The sequence below is a fragment of the Enoplosus armatus genome, chromosome 17, assembly GCF_043641665.1.
Source record: "Enoplosus armatus isolate fEnoArm2 chromosome 17, fEnoArm2.hap1, whole genome shotgun sequence".
Lineage (NCBI taxonomy): Eukaryota > Metazoa > Chordata > Actinopteri > Centrarchiformes > Enoplosidae > Enoplosus > Enoplosus armatus.
Genome location: NC_092196.1, coordinates 863,630 through 881,347, shown reverse-complemented (window position 1 = coordinate 881,347; position 17,718 = coordinate 863,630). Strand labels below are relative to the sequence as shown.

The 17,718-nt window shown below is 46.9% G+C and overlaps 1 protein-coding gene across 1 annotated transcript; it reads left to right on the top strand.

Annotated features, from left to right (window-relative positions):
- The first annotated feature begins 5,330 nt into the window (after positions 1 to 5,330).
- hoxb1a (homeobox B1a) lies at positions 5,331 to 8,368 on the top strand. The gene is given in 4 exon segments (XM_070923789.1): positions 5,331 to 5,767; positions 5,769 to 6,123; positions 6,125 to 6,182; positions 7,995 to 8,368. Coding segments are annotated over 4 exon segments (1,224 nt in total).
- The last annotated feature ends 9,350 nt before the right edge of the window (positions 8,369 to 17,718 follow it).

Here is a 17,718-nt window from a genome sequence, read left to right as displayed (position 1 = left end):
ATCCAGGAGTGCGTTACATCGCTGATTGGGCATCCCAAATATGTGGACCAAACAGAGACAGTAACAGATAGTCGGAGGTGGAGGGCTCTTAGCCGACTCTCATATTCCACTCCTGACCTGAGACAAGACAGAAACCAGGCCGAGCCAGCCCTGGAGGTCATGACCCCACAGGAGGTGTGGAGGTCAGCCCGTCAAGAAGCAGCTTGAGTCCCTGGAAACTGGAGGAGCACCGACAGATAAAGAGAAGCAAGAGTTATTTCCTGGTTTTCTTGTTTATTAGATGGTTCACTCACGCTCACATTCCATTTCCATTTATGAAAAATGGGAAAATCTTGATTCCTAATTTTTTTCATGGACTATTTCTCTAGAGGCAGACAGACACTTAACAGGACACACCCATAGACTGTATATAAAGATGGACGACGTGACAGCTCCCCAAAGGTGCAGCCAAAATGTCTCGATCGCCCCCTGGTGGCAGGCTGCAATATAGGTCAAAAGCCCCGCCCCCTCCATGTTAGCTAAGACATCTAGCTAGCTAAAAAAAGTCAAAATACACGTCAAACAAAATTTCCCAAAGATGGTTTTCTGTCATTACAGGTAGTTCTCATCACGCCGATGTTTGTTCAGGTGTTCGTTTTTCTGATTTGTCTGGTTTTAATAAGTTATTTGGTGCTATAAATAACGGGGTGAGACGTCATGATTGACAGCTGAGACTGACTGTGTGCGTGCCGTTGGGGTCGGGCCGGGTGCCGGGTGGAAGTGGAGACGCGTCATCCATCTTTATATACAGTCTGTGGAACACACCTGATGATCAACAATCAACAATTACCCAGTAATCAATTAAGATGTAGCCCTGATCCAGCACTGCTACTGTATACTACAATATCATGGTCCTAATGAGCCTAATTTAAATGTTGAAAATATGAAGGATTATTACTGGACGGTGTAATCTATTCCTCCTAAAGGCGGAACTGTTAGACTCTTATTTCCTGCAAGTCTTCCCTCCAAACAGCCGTTTAACACAGTGGAGCATTTAGCAGCTGCGTTGGTCGGTGGAGACCAAACCCCGAGCTAAAAGGGTGAATATTAGACTTGCATTCCTCAGGTGGCCACAGACATGACTCCAATATCAACGGTAATGTTGCTCTTTTTCAACTTTACATGGCCACAACATGTCAATATGCGTGTGGCCCCCGAGTGGCCACAAAACAAAACGTTTTGAAATGCTGCTTTAAACTATTTATTTCCCGTGTTTGTGAATTGATCTTTAATCAGGTTATTCAGTTTTAAAGATATGATCATTTTAAATTGAAAACAGTAACGCACCCAGGGGGCTTTTTTTTTTTAATTATGTATTATTAAAAGGCTTCTTGTGTGTGTGTGTGCATGTGTGTGTGTATAAGCATAAACTGTAAAACATCAGACGTGAATTTAGTGAACTCATCTTTCCTCATTAACTTAACATAAACATGAGTTGTATGAATTGAACTCCTAAATAAATGCAAAAACTAAACAGGAGTTCTTCTGACTTAAAGTCTTTTGACCTGATATGACGAATGCGCTGCTGAGAGTTCACTCAACTCCTCAAACTGCTGGTATTTTGTATCCAAACATATGATGGTTATCTCATCTGAATATAAAAGAAAAAAAAAAAACATGCCTTGATGGAGGGACCAGACCACATCTGGAGATTGTGACCGCAGCCTGTACGGTTTGAAGCCTCATTCCTGAGAGAAAAAACTTCTGGCCAAAGGTGAAACGACGAATGGATTAGTCGATTCCAGCTTCTCATTTATGAGGATTTGCTTCTTTTCCCTAAATTTGAGCTTTTGGTCTGTTGATTGGGGGGGGGGGGGGGGGGGGGGGCATGCACTTGCACCACATCGCCTTGGGTTTTAGAAAACTTTCATGGCTATATTTCACTATCGTCTTTGGATTCAGGAAAATAATTGACATATCAATCGGCCACTGGAAAACAAATCATCAGTTGCAGCCGTAAAGTGGAGCCCGTACAACGGCATCGCTTCGTTAAAATATGTTAAAACGCGAAACCAACACACACACACACACACAAAGTACTCCGAACAAAGAGCAAATTAACTCAAGTACAACTGAATTACTACTACAAAACTCTGACCTCTTGACCTCTCTCTCTCTCTCTCTCTCTCTCTGTGTCTCCTGTAGTCTCTTCACCACCCAGACAGGCCGCGTGGGCGTCATCTTTAATCTTCTTCTTCTTGTCCCGGTCTGTTCCTGCAGACTTCCTGCCCACTCGCTCTCTTTTCAGCCCCTCACTGATCATTAACCTCCCTCCTTGTCGCACGCCCACGCCGCTCGTTCTGATTTCGTTCCTGGCGGCGGCGCGTCTGCTGTCAGGCCCGTCACAGAGGCTCTGGAGAGGGGGGGGGGGGGCACTGGATGATGGTTCATTGGAGGTAGTCATAATGGGGAGGCGGGCTTTACTGTTTTTGCCCTTTTATCGCCCTAAAAGGGTAAAAATAAGAAAGAAAGAAATGTCTTCATACTGGAACACTTTCAAGGACAAAAGATTTTAAAAAATCCTTCCAAGAATACAACCAAACAAAACCCCTGTGTAAAAAAGTTCAATCATGTGCTCAGTTGCAGGCCATTGTTTCACACACACACATTCACAGAAAGAACATTGTGTTGTCGTCAAGGCTACCCCTGCTTCCTGTCCTGCCGGACCGGCAGGCTTTGGCAGACCAGAAGGCCTCCTGTCTGCCTTAACCTCATTTCTATAACAGATCAGCTCATTCATTCAATTAGCAAACACACACACACAATCTCGCACACAAGTACACACTCGGCCATCAGAAATCTATGGCCTCCCAATCCAATTGTTGAGAAGCGAAGTGATCCCACCAAAGGTCTCCTCGATCGGGATCGGGAACCTTTTTGATCTGCTAAAAAGGTTTTCTCCGCCTCGTAGGGAAAATGTGCAAAGAAGAGATACAGTCAAATCAATAATGCTTTAAGTGACGGATCAGTGCTCGTGAAACCGGCCCCCGAAGGAGAAAAGGGAAAAGATGGCCGGTTGGCTGATGGGAAAACCTGCCGCCGAGCACAAACAAACTCTTCAGACGGAGAGAGAGAGGAAAAGATGAAGCCACAGGGCTTCACGCAAGGGGGGGGGGGGGTGGAGTGGGGTTTAGTTAGCCCTGTTCTGAGCTCCAAGCGTGAAACCAAGTGCGTAAACCCAGAGCTGAGTATAATGAAAATGTCAATGTTTATTACAACTGGGGTTTTGTTTTTGTAAGTTTGGCCATCCAGAAGTTTCTACAGATCCAAGTCCTTTTTTTGGGGGGGGGGGGCGTTTTGGGCCTTCTCAGTGCCCGTGTACTTCTTGTAAATTAAGAAAGGTCTGACCTTTCAAAGAGCGCTGCTTTACCTATTATTATCCACGTTTGACGCGCATTTTCAGGCGCAGCGCAAGAGACTGTGCAGCACATTCGGTGCCTCAGCAACTCTTCGGTTACAGCGTTCCCTCCTCATATCACAACAATTACTTTGGGGGGTAAAATATCGTCATAAACGGATAGCAATGGCGGGCAAAGCTGTGAAAAGGGGCACATAAACTGGATGTCCGAGCACTGAAGTGGTTTTAACTCCTCCCTTTGCCACAAATCGGGGCTTTCAACATTCGATGAAGGCGACGAAATGCAGAGAGATGAACCATGAATCATTGTTTTACGCCAGCTTTATATGTTACATGAGCTACACATGGACGGATAAAAGAGGAACGCACAGTATGTTATCCTGCCGAGTATTGTTATTTATGTTGAACGGACCCCCAGAGAGATCTAAGTCCCTGTTGGAGCTAAAAAACAAAAAACTCCAGTAACAGAAATCTGCATCAGGAATGAGTCCTAAAGTTCCGGTTCCCTTGTCTGGAAGTCAGTGGGGCTTCTTAATGGGGTTTTGTGGTTAGATGCCTGAAATAAGGTCTGTGGTTACACACAAGCTGAAGAGACTGCCGATGTTCTATGACCCCCCCCCCACTCCTGAATTTTGAAGCTTCCTACGCGTCTCTAAGATGGCGGTTGCCAACAAGTGGCTGAATGAGACCACAGTGGCTCATGGTGTCATAACCCTTTGTTTGCCACAGAGCGGATTTTCTTCAATAATCCAAAATCCCATGGGTTGTTTTTTTTTTTGTGTGGAGGGACCCCCCCCCCCCCCCAGCAGCGCTCTACAGGAATGACGCAGTGGAAGTAATGGCAGTGTAGTTTGGTGAACAAGCGTGGCTTAACCTGTACCAAGAAGTGTGTGTGTGTGTGTGTGTGTGTGTGTGTGTGTGTGTGTGTGTGTTGGTCGCTGGCTGTTTAGTTCCAGAAGCTGCTGTGAGAAGTACTGAGGTCCGGGAGCAGCAGGCCGGCTCACAGCCCCTCTTTCACCCCCCCCCTGACAGTCCCGCGCTGATATCAGATTGATGGGCCGGTTTGATTGAAGTCTCTTTGTCGCGCTAATGTCACGGCGAGTGATGGATGGGGCGCGTGCGTCGGTACCAAGGCGCGCGCGCGCGTGAACTCCACTTCTAAAACCGAAAGCATCCCCCCCCCCCCTCCCCTACACACACACACACACACACATACACACACACACGGTTCCCTCGCTCTCTTGTCACCGGCGGACTAACTTCTGGCCTCCGGTCACCACAGGCGACGTGACGACGAAGCACGTGACCCGCCGCAGAGGTAAGACAAGAAGTGAGACGGAAAAAAGAGAGAGAGAAGGGGGGAGAGAGGTGGGGGGGGCAGAGACATTGAGGAAACGCTGGAGCGAGACGGTGTGTAACCTGTGCTGGGGGGTGAAGAGGTGACTTGGCTCTTTCTTTCCCCCCCCCCCCCCCCCCCACTCCTGTCTTCTCGCGGGTGTTTCCCGCTGTCGCCGCCGAGCCCTCCGCACAGGTTGCGTTGAGCTATTGACAGCTCAAAGGCCTTCCGTTCACGCACGCAAACACTCCACGGCAGAGCACGTTATTCACGCGTGTTTCGGGTTCAGGGGACGTGCAGACTCCACTTCGTGTCCTCCACGCCGGGTGTTTTTCTGCCGTTTTTATTTTTATTATTTTTTTTTTTTCTCGAATTTTTGCTGAACAATTCCAGTTTTGCGGGAAAACATTTTTTGTTGTTGTTGTTGTTGTTTTTTCTTGAGATCGAGCAACTTTTTTTGATGGGATTTTGTTTGGGGGGATTTTTGATGCTCTCTCCAACTCACCCCTGCTAACTCCATCTGCGGGCTCCTGGTTCACGCCGATCGTTCTGAACTTTGTTCCGCCCCGCAGTGCCCCGCAGCGCCCCGCGGTCTGCATGGACAACATGAACTCGTTTGTGGAATACTCCATTTGTAACCGGCCGGGGACCGGCGCTTATTCTCTGCCTAAATCCGGATACCACCACCATCACCTGCATCACCACCACCACCACCACCCTCTGGATCAGCACCAGGGCTTCCCGGCGGCCTCCGGCGCCTTCCACGCGGGACCCACCGGCTCCCCGGCCCCCGTTAACGGGACGAGAAGTGACAGCGGCGCCGGGGGAGCGAGTTACGCCGGGGATGGGCGGCTGTACGGGGGCACGGGAGGTGGAGGAGCGCACGAGACCACAGGGGCGACCGAGCATCATGAGCAACATCCTCATCATCATGAGCAACAACAGCATCAGCAGACGCACGGCGGCTACCATCATCATCCTCACCTGCACCAAACACAAAGCTTACAGAGCGGATTACTGCCTCCCTATAATAACAGGGAATAACACCGGGGCCTATGCGGGCCAGGCGTGCGCCACAAACTCGGAGTATGCTGCTGCGACGGGCCCTCCCAACAGCCTTCACCCCCAGTATTTCATGGAGGAGTCTGTGGCCTCCACCTACTATCATCAATCAGCCTTCCCCAGCTCGGCCCCCACCGTCGGCCCCGGCTACGGGGCCCTGGCCGGGGCCTACTGCGGGCCTCAGGGCGCTCTAGCCGGGCCACAGTACCCGCAGCAGCTCGGCGGGGGTCTGGACGCGGCGGGCTACCTGGGGCTTCCGCACGGAGGAGGTTACGGTGAGCTACCGGTCTGCCAGGACCGAGAGAGGGAGGATGAGGAGGGCCAGCAGGGCCGGGCAAGGGCAGACCTTTGACTGGATGAAGGTGAAGAGGAACCCGCCTAAAACAGGTAAGGGAGGGTGGGGCGACTTTTTTTTTTTGTTTTTTTATGGCGGTTATTGGTCCGTTCAGGAGACCTGATGTGCACAGCGTTATCAGGGGCCGGGCCTGCACTCGGTCGGGATTTGCGAGGATTCCACAGAGGATGCGGGGGCAGCGGCCTCTCCCGCATTTATCACAGTGGCTGTCACGGGTGAAATGTTACAGCCAAAAGAAGCTGCTTATTTTAAGGATGGTCCATCGTTTATTAATAGCTGAGATTAAGGGGAGGGGGGGGGTGGGGGGGGGGGGGGGGGAGGGGGGGGGGGGGGGGCTTACAGTCAGCAACAAAAAAAGCTTTTAATTTTAATGCTTATACGAGAATAATACGAATAGATAACGAAATTAATGTTACCTTATTTTTTTTCCCCTCCTCCCTGCAGGCCTCAGTTTCAACCCCCCCACCCCCCCCCACCCCCCTCCCGTATACACAGATGTCTGAGGCCTTTTTCTAATGGAAATGTCACTTTCCCGTCTGCTCTTTCTGCTTTTCACCTGTCTTAATCACTCAAGTCTGAATTCGTTTCACTGTAAACCAACGGAGAAAAAGAAAAGAAAAGAAAAGAAAAGAAAAGAAAAGAAAATAGAAATAAGAAAAGCAGAAACACGTTTGAAGCGTTGCCATTGGTGGATATCGGTAACTCCGATACACTGTTTTAATTAGGATTTAGATCTTTCAACCCCCCCCCCCCCCCCTCTTAATTAGGACTGTTACTGCATCAAATGGGGGGGCCTTTTGTTTGTTTTTTTTCATCATTAAAAACATCATCATCATCATCGTCATCAAGGAGGAATACTCTTGTAAAAACGACGGCGCCTGCGCACAACACCCTGAGAGAACAAAAAAATAGAGCCTTTCGCGTTATGAACCACCGGGCCAAGACATTTCATCCATCTGGGACTGCGTGTATGTAGTTACTGACTGCGTTCCCTGTAATTCTCTCATTACGACGCAAACTCACATTTTGTGCTTTAAAAGTACATTTAAAAGAAAGAAAAAAAAAGAAAAGAAAAGACGGCGTTTCTGTGTGTTTTCGGGACTTATTCAGTATGCAGTCGTATCTCAGGACAGATAGCAGACCTGCCTGCCCCCCCCCCGCCTCCTTCTCCCTCCCTCTCTTAATGGACATAGCAGACAGGGTTATTTCGCCCTGGGAAGTCTGTCCTGCTCTGTTATCTTTTAAGGCAACACACACACACACACACACACACACACACAAACTAAACACCCCCAGTCCTGCTTCTCCATCCCTTCATCCGCTCGCCACCCCCTTTTTTTGTCCTTTTAACCCCCCTCCTTTGAATTTCCCTCATGTCGAACTTGTGATATTAAACTAGTTTAAAATAGTAAAAATTCGGACTTCCACCTTTGTGATGCGCTGGTTCGGACAGAACCTCAGTCCAGAATCCGCTGGGTTTAACTAGAGCAGGCAGGGCCTCCTGCAGCCTGCAGCCTGGAGTCAAGTAGCCTGATGAGCAACAAATAAAAAAAAACATACAATAGATAATAATATATAAAATCACACAACTAATACCAAGCGCAAAAGAAAAAGGGGACCAGTCTACGTCCTGATTTGCATTGAACTTGAAAGGCACCGGGGCTACAATGACACAGCCCGCAGCTTTTAATTCATGCGGGATGCGGGCGAGACTGAGCTCTTTGTATGAGCGTTGAATCACATGCAACATGTCGGCTGTTTCTTTTTATTTCTCAGTTATGTGGCTAAAATGAGTTCCTCACACGCTTCTCTTTCTCCCCCCCCCCCCCCCCCCCCCCCACCAGTCAAATCGGCGGACTTCGGCCTCGCGGGCGCGCACAGCAACAACGCCATGCGCACCAACTTCAGCACGCGGCAGCTGACGGAGCTGGAGAAGGAGTTCCACTTCAGCAAGTACCTGACGCGGGCGCGGCGCGTGGAGATCGCCGCCACGCTCGAGCTCAACGAGACGCAGGTGAAGATCTGGTTCCAGAACAGGCGCATGAAGCAGAAGAAGCGCGAGCGGGAGGGCGCCTCGGCCACCGCGCGCTCCTCCTCCTCCTCCTCCTCCTCCTCTTCCTCCTCGGGCGCAGACACCGGCTTCAACAAGGAGCTGGAGGACACCGACCACTCCTCCGCGTCCACGTCTCCAGGCGCGTCCCCGAGCTCGGAGACGTAGTCGGACGCCTTTGGCCTACAGTCCTGCACTAATAAGTGATCCACTATTTCATGCATTCCTTGAAAATGACCCCTCTAGTCGTCAGCCATGCTTCATCTACTTCTTGCCTTGGTTACTGGTGTCCTACATGTCCCAGGGTTCCTTTCCAAAGGTCACCCAGCCACCTGGACCTTTGCGTTCAATCAGTATTCTGCGTAGGTGGAGAGAAGACTTTCCGATCCAGGAAAAACTGTCCCGCCTGAGTCGAACCATCTCTCGTCGTGGTGTACTTGCTGCCTCCGCAGGTGTCAAGACGATGGGTCAGTTGTTTTTGATAGAAAGTTAATACAACAATACTACAAAAAGCACTACAATAATGGGTGCTACACAGTTAGCCCGCCATATTTGGTATTTTGAAACGGCACTGATTGTAATGACACATACAGGGGACCTTGAAGCGGTGCAGCGTTGATGATGATGGCCGGCGACCCCCCAACTGGAGGAAAGTGGTAGAAATGGCAATAATGACAAAATCTCAGATAAACCACCACAATCACTCATGCCTTTGGTTGCAGGTACCTTAATGCGGTGGTTCCCAACCTGGTGTTCGGGGCCCCCAACCCCCACACACACACACATACACATTGGGTCTACTTGTTTTGAAAGTACTGGACTTTTGTTTTTTTGAGTAGTTGGTTAAAGTGATCACAATTCACGTCTGTGTCCGTGTTGCAGCAAACCAAAGAGGTTGGTAGCCACTTAACAGTCTTAACAGACCTTTTTGGTGGCGTCCTGTGAATTGGGCTAGTTTGTTGGCAGTACGGATCGCACACCTCAGCTCTGTCCAAACGGGGGGGGGGCAAATCGAAAATGCCAGCGCGACTTTTTTTTAGAGTCCGAAAAAAGGGCCTTATCCAAATTGGGCTTATCCAAGGTGGATAATCACATCATTTCTTCTGATATCCTTATGCTATAGTTTTTGCTTTTGGTGACATATGATCATTACGGGACACTAAAAAACTGAAAGCCTTCATGATTGGTGTCAACAAAGATTTAACATGCACAAAAAAAACAAACAAACAAACTGCGATCCGTCCTCGACCCACATGCCAGCCTGAGCCGGAGCCCGGCCGAGCTAAATGAGCCTTATGATCGGAAATACAGGGAGCCTCTGATGGCAAAAACACACTTTTTGTATCTTATCTGGTTGTAGCAAGACATGTTCCGCCTTTTTGAAACCTTTAATATTTTAGTTTTATTTGATTTTGTTGTTGTTGTTGTTGTTGTTGTATGCTTCAGCTCCGGCCTTTGCACTATGTGGCTACAGGGTAACATTTTCAGACAACGTGCTCAGAAACATTACGCTGGAACACGTCTAGTTAGACTCAGGGGTTCATTTGGGATTCATGTGTCTGTCTGTGTGTGTGTGTGTGTGTGTGTGTGTGTGTGTGCAGGGTGGGGGGGGTGGAGAAAAACTACTGAAAACTACTGTTCGACACACGTCTCCTTGCTGAGTGGGGAAAATAATATTTTACTGCCTGCCCCTTCCCCCATGAGAATAAATTATTGGATGCATTTTATGTTATTGATTATAGATGATGGGGGGGGGGGTGTATCTGGAGGGGGTGTTTTTCCCTAGGGAAACCCTTTCTTGTTTTGTTTTTTTGCTGAAGACCACGATTCTCATAAACCCGACAAACCGTCAACATGTGAACAGTTTTGCTCCTTAATATGACTAAATCGGACTTTTGCTAGTTGGGTACGTAGCTGAGCTAACTTACTTCCACTTCCACTGCGAGCTGACGGGGCCGGTGTGTTTTTATGTTTTTTTTTACGATGACGTCTGTTGTTTTTTAAATGAGAGCAGACTGAGTTTTATGAGTTCTGCTGCCTTAGAAACACTCCCCATCGTGTTCCTGCCTGTCGTTTTCTACTTGAAGCTACCTCAATTAAAGATTCTTCTGTCAAGAGACGACTTGTTTGTTTTTGTGTTTTTTGGACTCTTTAGACCGACCGTGAACTATTTTGTGTATGAAACTTGATTCCCTAATTGCGCAGTTTTGCTGCAGCTGTACCTTTCTGCAATATTACAGTTATTTCAGGGGACCAAATGGAAAATAAATTGAGGGAAGGATTAGGGAATACGTGGGTGATGGGTTATTGTTGGTTGTAGCGGATGGGTCTAGACTACCATTTAGGCAAAGCAGACGATTGTGTGTCAAATGGTCCCGCCTCCTAGAGATTCCATGGTGTGAGGTAAACGATGCTGTCTGGATTACGCTTAACAAAATGAGGAAATATTGTTAATTGACATATCCGGCAAAGTTGCCAAATGTTGGTGCTGAACGTATCGGTAAACTGCTGTAAACAACGACCACGCCATAAACTACCTACCTGCAACAACTGCAGCATTATCAAACTTAGCTTAACTATCAAATGTAGCACTTCGTTCTATAAAAACAAAAATTACGTTTGTCGCTACAATGTATGTGGAAACACAATGTAAGAATCTATAATTGTAATTTCTCGGGTGACAGGGTGGCAACATCGACATGATAATGGCCTTAAGGTGGGTCCTGTTTTATTATTGATATTGAGGCCCTGTAATGAAGAAGGGCCCTCCGTATCAAAACCCCCTTGCTGTTGCACATGTTCCTTCATTAACACACACACACACACTGTAGTTTACTTGGACTCGATCCAAAACACACCGCCCTGCTGCCCCAAATACTCGCTTGAGCGCCAAATGTGGATTGATCCGCCGCTGGAAATAGTCCCCCCGGCCAAACGCACAATTTCGGTCCCGTTTGAGCGACGTTTCTTAAAAACTGCAGTGGTGCTGGGCCCCGTGTGGTCAATGTGCTCTCGGGGACGGAATCGAGGACTGTCCGTGCCTCGCCGATAAAGCCTTGTTCATGCTTACAGGCGGGAGGGGCTTTTCATTTCAAGATGGACGAGTATGACGAGTTTTTTTTTCTCACTTTATTGTATGCAAACAGGCTTTCTGCAGAATATTAGAATACATGCGCTTTACGTACAGCTATTGTATAACGGCGATGAAGTGCAATCCTTCCTTCGGCATTGAGGAGCATATATATGTATCGCAGCAAAAAAAAACACGAAGAGGTGACACGTAGGCTTAGCGGGAGAGCGATACGCATCAACCAGTAAGTAAAATGTGCGACTACTACTTAAACATGTGCTACACACCTGCAGGAGAAGAAGGTGGAGGAGCGACAGAGGAAATCGCTAAAGTGGAGAGGGAGCTGGTCGTCTTCCTCCTCGTGGATTAGAGGGGCGCGACGTTTTACACAACACAACATACAGAGAGCTTCATGCATTTCAATAGCAGTCAGGCCTCTCACATTCATATGTCTGCATGGCCTCTGGTTGACCCCCCCCCAACACACACACACACACACACACACACACATGCAGGGCTACAGTGAGGAATGTAGCAGGGCTTTCCGGGTGGCTCGCCGACCTGTCGACCTTCGGAGAGCCTCTGGGATATCTAAACATGTAAACACACTCCTCCTCCTCCTCCTCATCTTCATCTCCCTCTCTTCTCTGCTGGCCTGTCCTGGAGCCTGGGTGGGCAAGCTCAGTCATCACCTCATCACACACACACACACACACACAATGGACACAAACCTCCCTCGGATCCTCTTCCACACTCCCGCCTCATCCGGTCAAGCTACTTTTTTTTTTTTTTTTTTTCTTTTTGGCCTTGTCTTCTTCTACTGCGAGTTAGTGGTTTTCTACATTTCCTAATATATCGCAAACAACCAAGACCAAGTGCTTTCAGCTGTGATCTAGACTCGTCCAGACCCCGCGTCCTGCACTGGCACCTGGACCTTCTTCCTGGAAAAATGCTAGAGGTTGGCCTCTTTTCTTGTTTCTTTTTGTCTTGTGTATGATTATTGAAGGGGGCTGTGAAACGGAGGCCCTGGCAAGAAGGCCGTTGCCGAGACCTTGTGTTTAAAGGGCCACACCTTTACGCAGCTCGCTACCTACTTGGCCTGTGAAAACAATGACCCCGGTGATGTCATAAAATGACCCCGGTGATGTCATAAAATGACCCCGATGACGTCAGTGGATTTCTCAGACTGAAAGCCCATGTTACACACTTGGGGGGGGGGGGGGGGGGGCGTGGAGTCTGAAAGACGTGGCCGTTTACTAGTCAGGGAGGGTCTTACGATTTATCGCACTGGATTATGGGAATTTTAGGACCCAGTGCTTTTTGGAGCTTGACTCATAGCAGGGACGTGAAGTCAGGATGTCCCGGCCTCTGTTTTCCCACATCCAGCGTGGCACAAATGTATTTATTCATTGAAGTGTTCATTCGATGGGGACAGAGCACGTTACTGAACGTCAGTGTGATAATACGAGATAGCAAGTTAGCAAGAATGCTAATTCACGTCCATAGTCCCTAGGCAGGTCAGAGAAACAGTAGGTAAGTGACAATATATCAGAATATATATTGCAATTGAACATGATCTGGGTTTTTTTCTGTTTTTTGTTATACAGACGTTCTTGTCGGTTATCCCCCCCCGAACCGCTGACGCTCTTCTGCCACGTGTTCTTTAGGTGCTATATTTTTAAACCCGCTGACCTGCTGGTCATACAATCGCCTTGTGCACTGAAAATGATCTAGCTGCTCAGATGACACTTCGCATAAACAGCAGCTACGTCAGTGACCACAGACTCATACAAACCACACACACACACACACACACACACACACACACACACACACACTCCATCTTGCTGGGGAATCAATGAGAGAACTTGATTTAGTTTGGATAGGATGAGGTTAAGGTGAAAAAAAAACAAACACTGTGTCTGGTGAAGTTGAAAACAGAAAAGAATCATGCTTACTGAGGATGAGAGACACAGAGAGAGAGAGAGAGAGAGAAAGAGAGAGAGAGACCTTGAGAAAGAGTGGAGATTCTTTCAGGGTGACCTCATATGGTTTGACCCTCAACTTCTGTTTTCCTTTCCATAACTCATCTCAAGTTCACAGAGCTGTCTGCCTGTGTGTGTGTGTGTGTGTGTGTGTGCAGCAGTGAAAGATAAAGTGGCGTGGCTGCAGTTCAACAGTTCACAGTCTCAATCAAATAGATGAGTGCACATGCACACATGTCCACACACACACACACACACACACACAGGCCTGGCAACAGGGTCTTCCATTTATGTAGTCCCGACATTGAGGCATTCCTATTCTGTTATTCAGCCAGTTGCCTCAGCAAAACTTTGATTTCTGATCCGAGGTCAGGCGCAAAGCTGGTAAACCTTATCCAAGCCTACTGTATGCGTGTGAGCGCGTGTGACTGATGGGAGCCAGATGGCGTCGTGTGTATTTTCGATCGGGCGGCCTCGGCCTCGTCATGTTGCTGCTTTGCTCCAAACCGCTGTTGACAGAATTCCAAATTACTTTTGCATTTTAAACTCACCTGTTTTAATATTTTTGTTATTTATAATTTTTTTGTTGTTGTTATTTGATGATTTAATGTATCTCCGCTAAGGCCGGCCAAACAGTAACACACTGTTGCCACCTACAGAAATCTAGTTACACTTCTTTCGCTCTTTATATTTTCTGAGATGTTGTGGCTTTCTTTTATTGAACAACTTTCCAAGCATTAAAAACCAAGGCTCTCATACCTCTCCCTCCAACACGTAGAGAGAACTACAGCAGCGTTTTGTTTCCCTTCCTCGCTGCTCCCGTGTCAGTCAGTCAGTCAGTCTGGCTCATAACTATTTCCGCTTTGTATTTTCTGTATTATCAGGACCGCCAAAAGTGAAGTGACATTTTCTCCTCCAGTGAAAGGTAAAAGTAAAATCCCTATTTTTTACTGTTGCTCAAAAAAAATCTCTTCATCAAATCCCCTTAAAAATGCTCTTAAATCGAAAGCGTTATCTGAAGCGATATGTGTCATGCAGGATGAGATAGCTTTGTTTATGTTTTGCCTTTTTGTAATTCAAATATTACATAATAAGTTGCATATAACTAGGTCCGTTTTCCAGTAGATAAACAACACAATGCAACACGAGGCACCGTGTTACAGTAGAACAACGAAGAACAGGTTCAATTCAATTCAATTCAATTTTATTCACAACAAAAGTCATCTCATGACACTTTACACATAGAGCAGGTCTAGACCGACCCTTTATGACGTTATTACAGAGACCCAACAGGTCCCAGGTAGCAAAGTAAAACAAATCTGGGCACATATAGTTAACAAAAGTCTAGATATAATACTGCAAAAGTAAATGTAAAGTAGCAAATGTTTTTTTGATTTATACGCATTAAAAAAAAATGACAATCATTAGCCCTTGCGATTAAAGACTCAAAAGAGGCAAAGTATCTTTAACCATTCATCAAAAGCAGGGTCTGTCTGACTCTTCCAATGGCGGAGAACCGTCTTTGCAGTAAAGCCTTCCCAATGCGAGTCCAACTTTTTGTTTGTATATATACGTGGTTTATCTATATATACGAGATATACTCTATATAGTGATTCAGGAAAGTTTCAGCCTGTTATTTGCATTTTATTTGAACGTTTCGTATCGTTTAACACCACATTTACGCTTTTATCTTCCCGGGTTAAAAACACAACCACAAGGGCGTCGCTTTAGTTTGCAATCGCTTCCCGTGCATCTCACTAATGCGGCACAAAATAGCCAATTTTCTCCGTATGAGGTTTGTCTGACAGAGGCAGAATTTCAGCCGATGTCCTGCTATTTCATCCCTATTAAAAGCATATTAATTTTTTGCTAATATCATGTGTTAATTAAAAAAATATATATATATATGGATTTATTTCAAAAGAATGAGCATTTGTAGGGTAAATCCTTGTCTCTGAGTATACACGTGACGTGTGACCCCTCGTACTTCGCTGTAAGTCAATTGATTGTGAATGTGTCTCATTGCTTACTCTCAGCGAGGAACGTGGGTTTTTTTTGTGGGGGGCGGGGGGTTACTCCTAAAACCGTCTCTTTAGAGCATTCTGAAGCGGTCAAATCTCAGAAGCCAGCCGTCTCTAAATGCGCTCTCGTGAACAGAGACACAGAATTGAAATGGCTCTCTGTGCCGTGTATATTTACATGCTGCATGTTTCAATACAATCTACTGCAAAGAAGAAAAGTGGCATTCTCTTCCTTTTAGGGTGGATTGCAACATCAGTCCTCATAGCTATTCGGATTTTATTTTTCACTTTTGTACGAAGCAAGGTGAATTCATTATCACAATCACGATGATCTAATTAAAATGGACTTTTACGATAATTATAATAATAATTATAATAATGTTGTTGTCGGTTAAATGCATCATCCCTGCTCCTAATGTATTTTGGAAGTGAGTTATATTTCGAGACGCTACTAATTATTCCAGCCTCATCCCTTCATTAGCACTTACTTGCTGTCGGTGAGCCTTCCACTAAAAACATCAGGCCTCACATTATTTCAGCTGCTGGTCAGCTGTGTTAGCCACATGTTGTATTTGCTGCGCTGCATTCCCAAAACCTCTTAAAACAATTCCCTTAAAACACCAACAGTGCGCCTGTGTTTAATGGTATATGATATGAAATAATGTAGTACATTCATTCATCCACTCCTTAAATGTCGTGAAAACATGGAAGTAGAAACAATTACAGTCACAGCTCCAATGTAAAGGGGAAGAAAGAGAAAACAGAATAAAGTGCAGACCAGATTGCTAAAACGATAAGGACGAGGTGAGTAATAAAAGGCAAACACTTGCGAGTGTGTTTGTTTGGTGTATATTCAGTTCATTTGAGTGTGTGTGTGTGTGCTGTTTTTGTCTGTCGGGGTCATCCAGAGTTCAGCAGCTCTCCTCCTCCTCCTCCTCCTCCTCCTGCTGCAAACAGAGGAGCTCTGCAGCCCTGCTGAGCAGCCGCCACGCCCCCGCTGACCCAGGGCCTGCTGCCCCGGTGAAAACACATCTGCACGGGCCCACGTTTTCCCGAAAGCGTCGGAAGACCCCGGTCCCGTAACTTAAGACTCTTCTAGAAATGATGGGAGATTAGTTGGAACACGTGCACACGTTCAAGTTTTCACTGCTTCCTGTTCATTTTGGAGTCTGTACCTTTACCGTGGCCACAGATGCCGATGAGATTGGGCCCGGAAAGAAAAGGAGGGAACCCTCAGAGGAGCCCTTGGACCACCTCAAGGACTCCTAACACCCCCTCAACCCTTGCATTCTGTTGCCATTGGACCTCGCTGCTGAATGTGTAATAAATAATGCACATTTGATGAAATACATTGTTCTTACACCAGATAAGGTGTCATATTACCTATATTGAGGTTGAACTCGCCGTGAACAAACAAGCCCACTGACAAGGATTCCTGTGGGAGGGGGGGGGGGGCCTGGAACCCCCAAAGGACAACTGATCTACAGCGGAGCATCACCTGCCCCGCTTGTTGTGAGAGATTTCAGTATCAAATGTGGTATCGAGAGGCGATCTTATGGAAACGCATACGTCTTTCGACCGAAGTGGAAAGTTCGCATAACGTGAAGCAGAGTCAGGTGATCAGGTCATCCACACGGACCAAAAAGATGGCTGCAGAGGAAACCGAACAGGATTTCTTGGCCGCGCGCTGTTTGAGGTCAGAGGTCAGAGGGAGAACGGGGAGCGGGAGGTTATCAGGCCAGACATTCCTGTCCGCCCAGAGCTGAGAAAGGCCAGGGGAGAAGGAGAAGAAGAAGAAGAAGTTGTTGTTGTTAAAAATGTAGATTTCTTAGCATCTTGCAACCTAAAAAGGCCGACGAAGAGCTGTCAAATCCTGACGAAAGAGAAAAACATGACAAATATGTAATGGAGGCTGTCATCATGAAATGTTTTTCTTTTTCAAGCTCATTAAAATTGTACACGTCTGTCCCTGAAATTCACAACATGAGCTTATTTTTTACAGGACATCTTAATGGGGTTTTTTTCCACAGTGTAAACTTTGTCTTTTGTGTGTGTGTGTGTGTGTGTTTATGTGGCAGACAGGCCTGAACACCTATGACTGTTTGCCTTAGCTAGTGTGTACCCCATGACCCTGTGTCCTCCACACACACGCACACACACACACACAACTCTGCATGCTGTGTTAGCCTGAGATAAACAAGCTATTGTGCCGTACTCTTTCAGCACCCTCTGTGTGTGTGTGTGTGTGTGTGTGTGTGTGTTTGAAAGAGAGACAAGGGGAAAAAGGAACAGCTAAAGTGCATCAGCTATCCCCAACGCTGGGGCGAAAGCAAGGGCACATCCATCACACAGTGACAACACACACACACACACACACACACACACACACACAAATGATAATGGGCCAAACAATATTTAATGAACAAACACGTTTGACAAGAA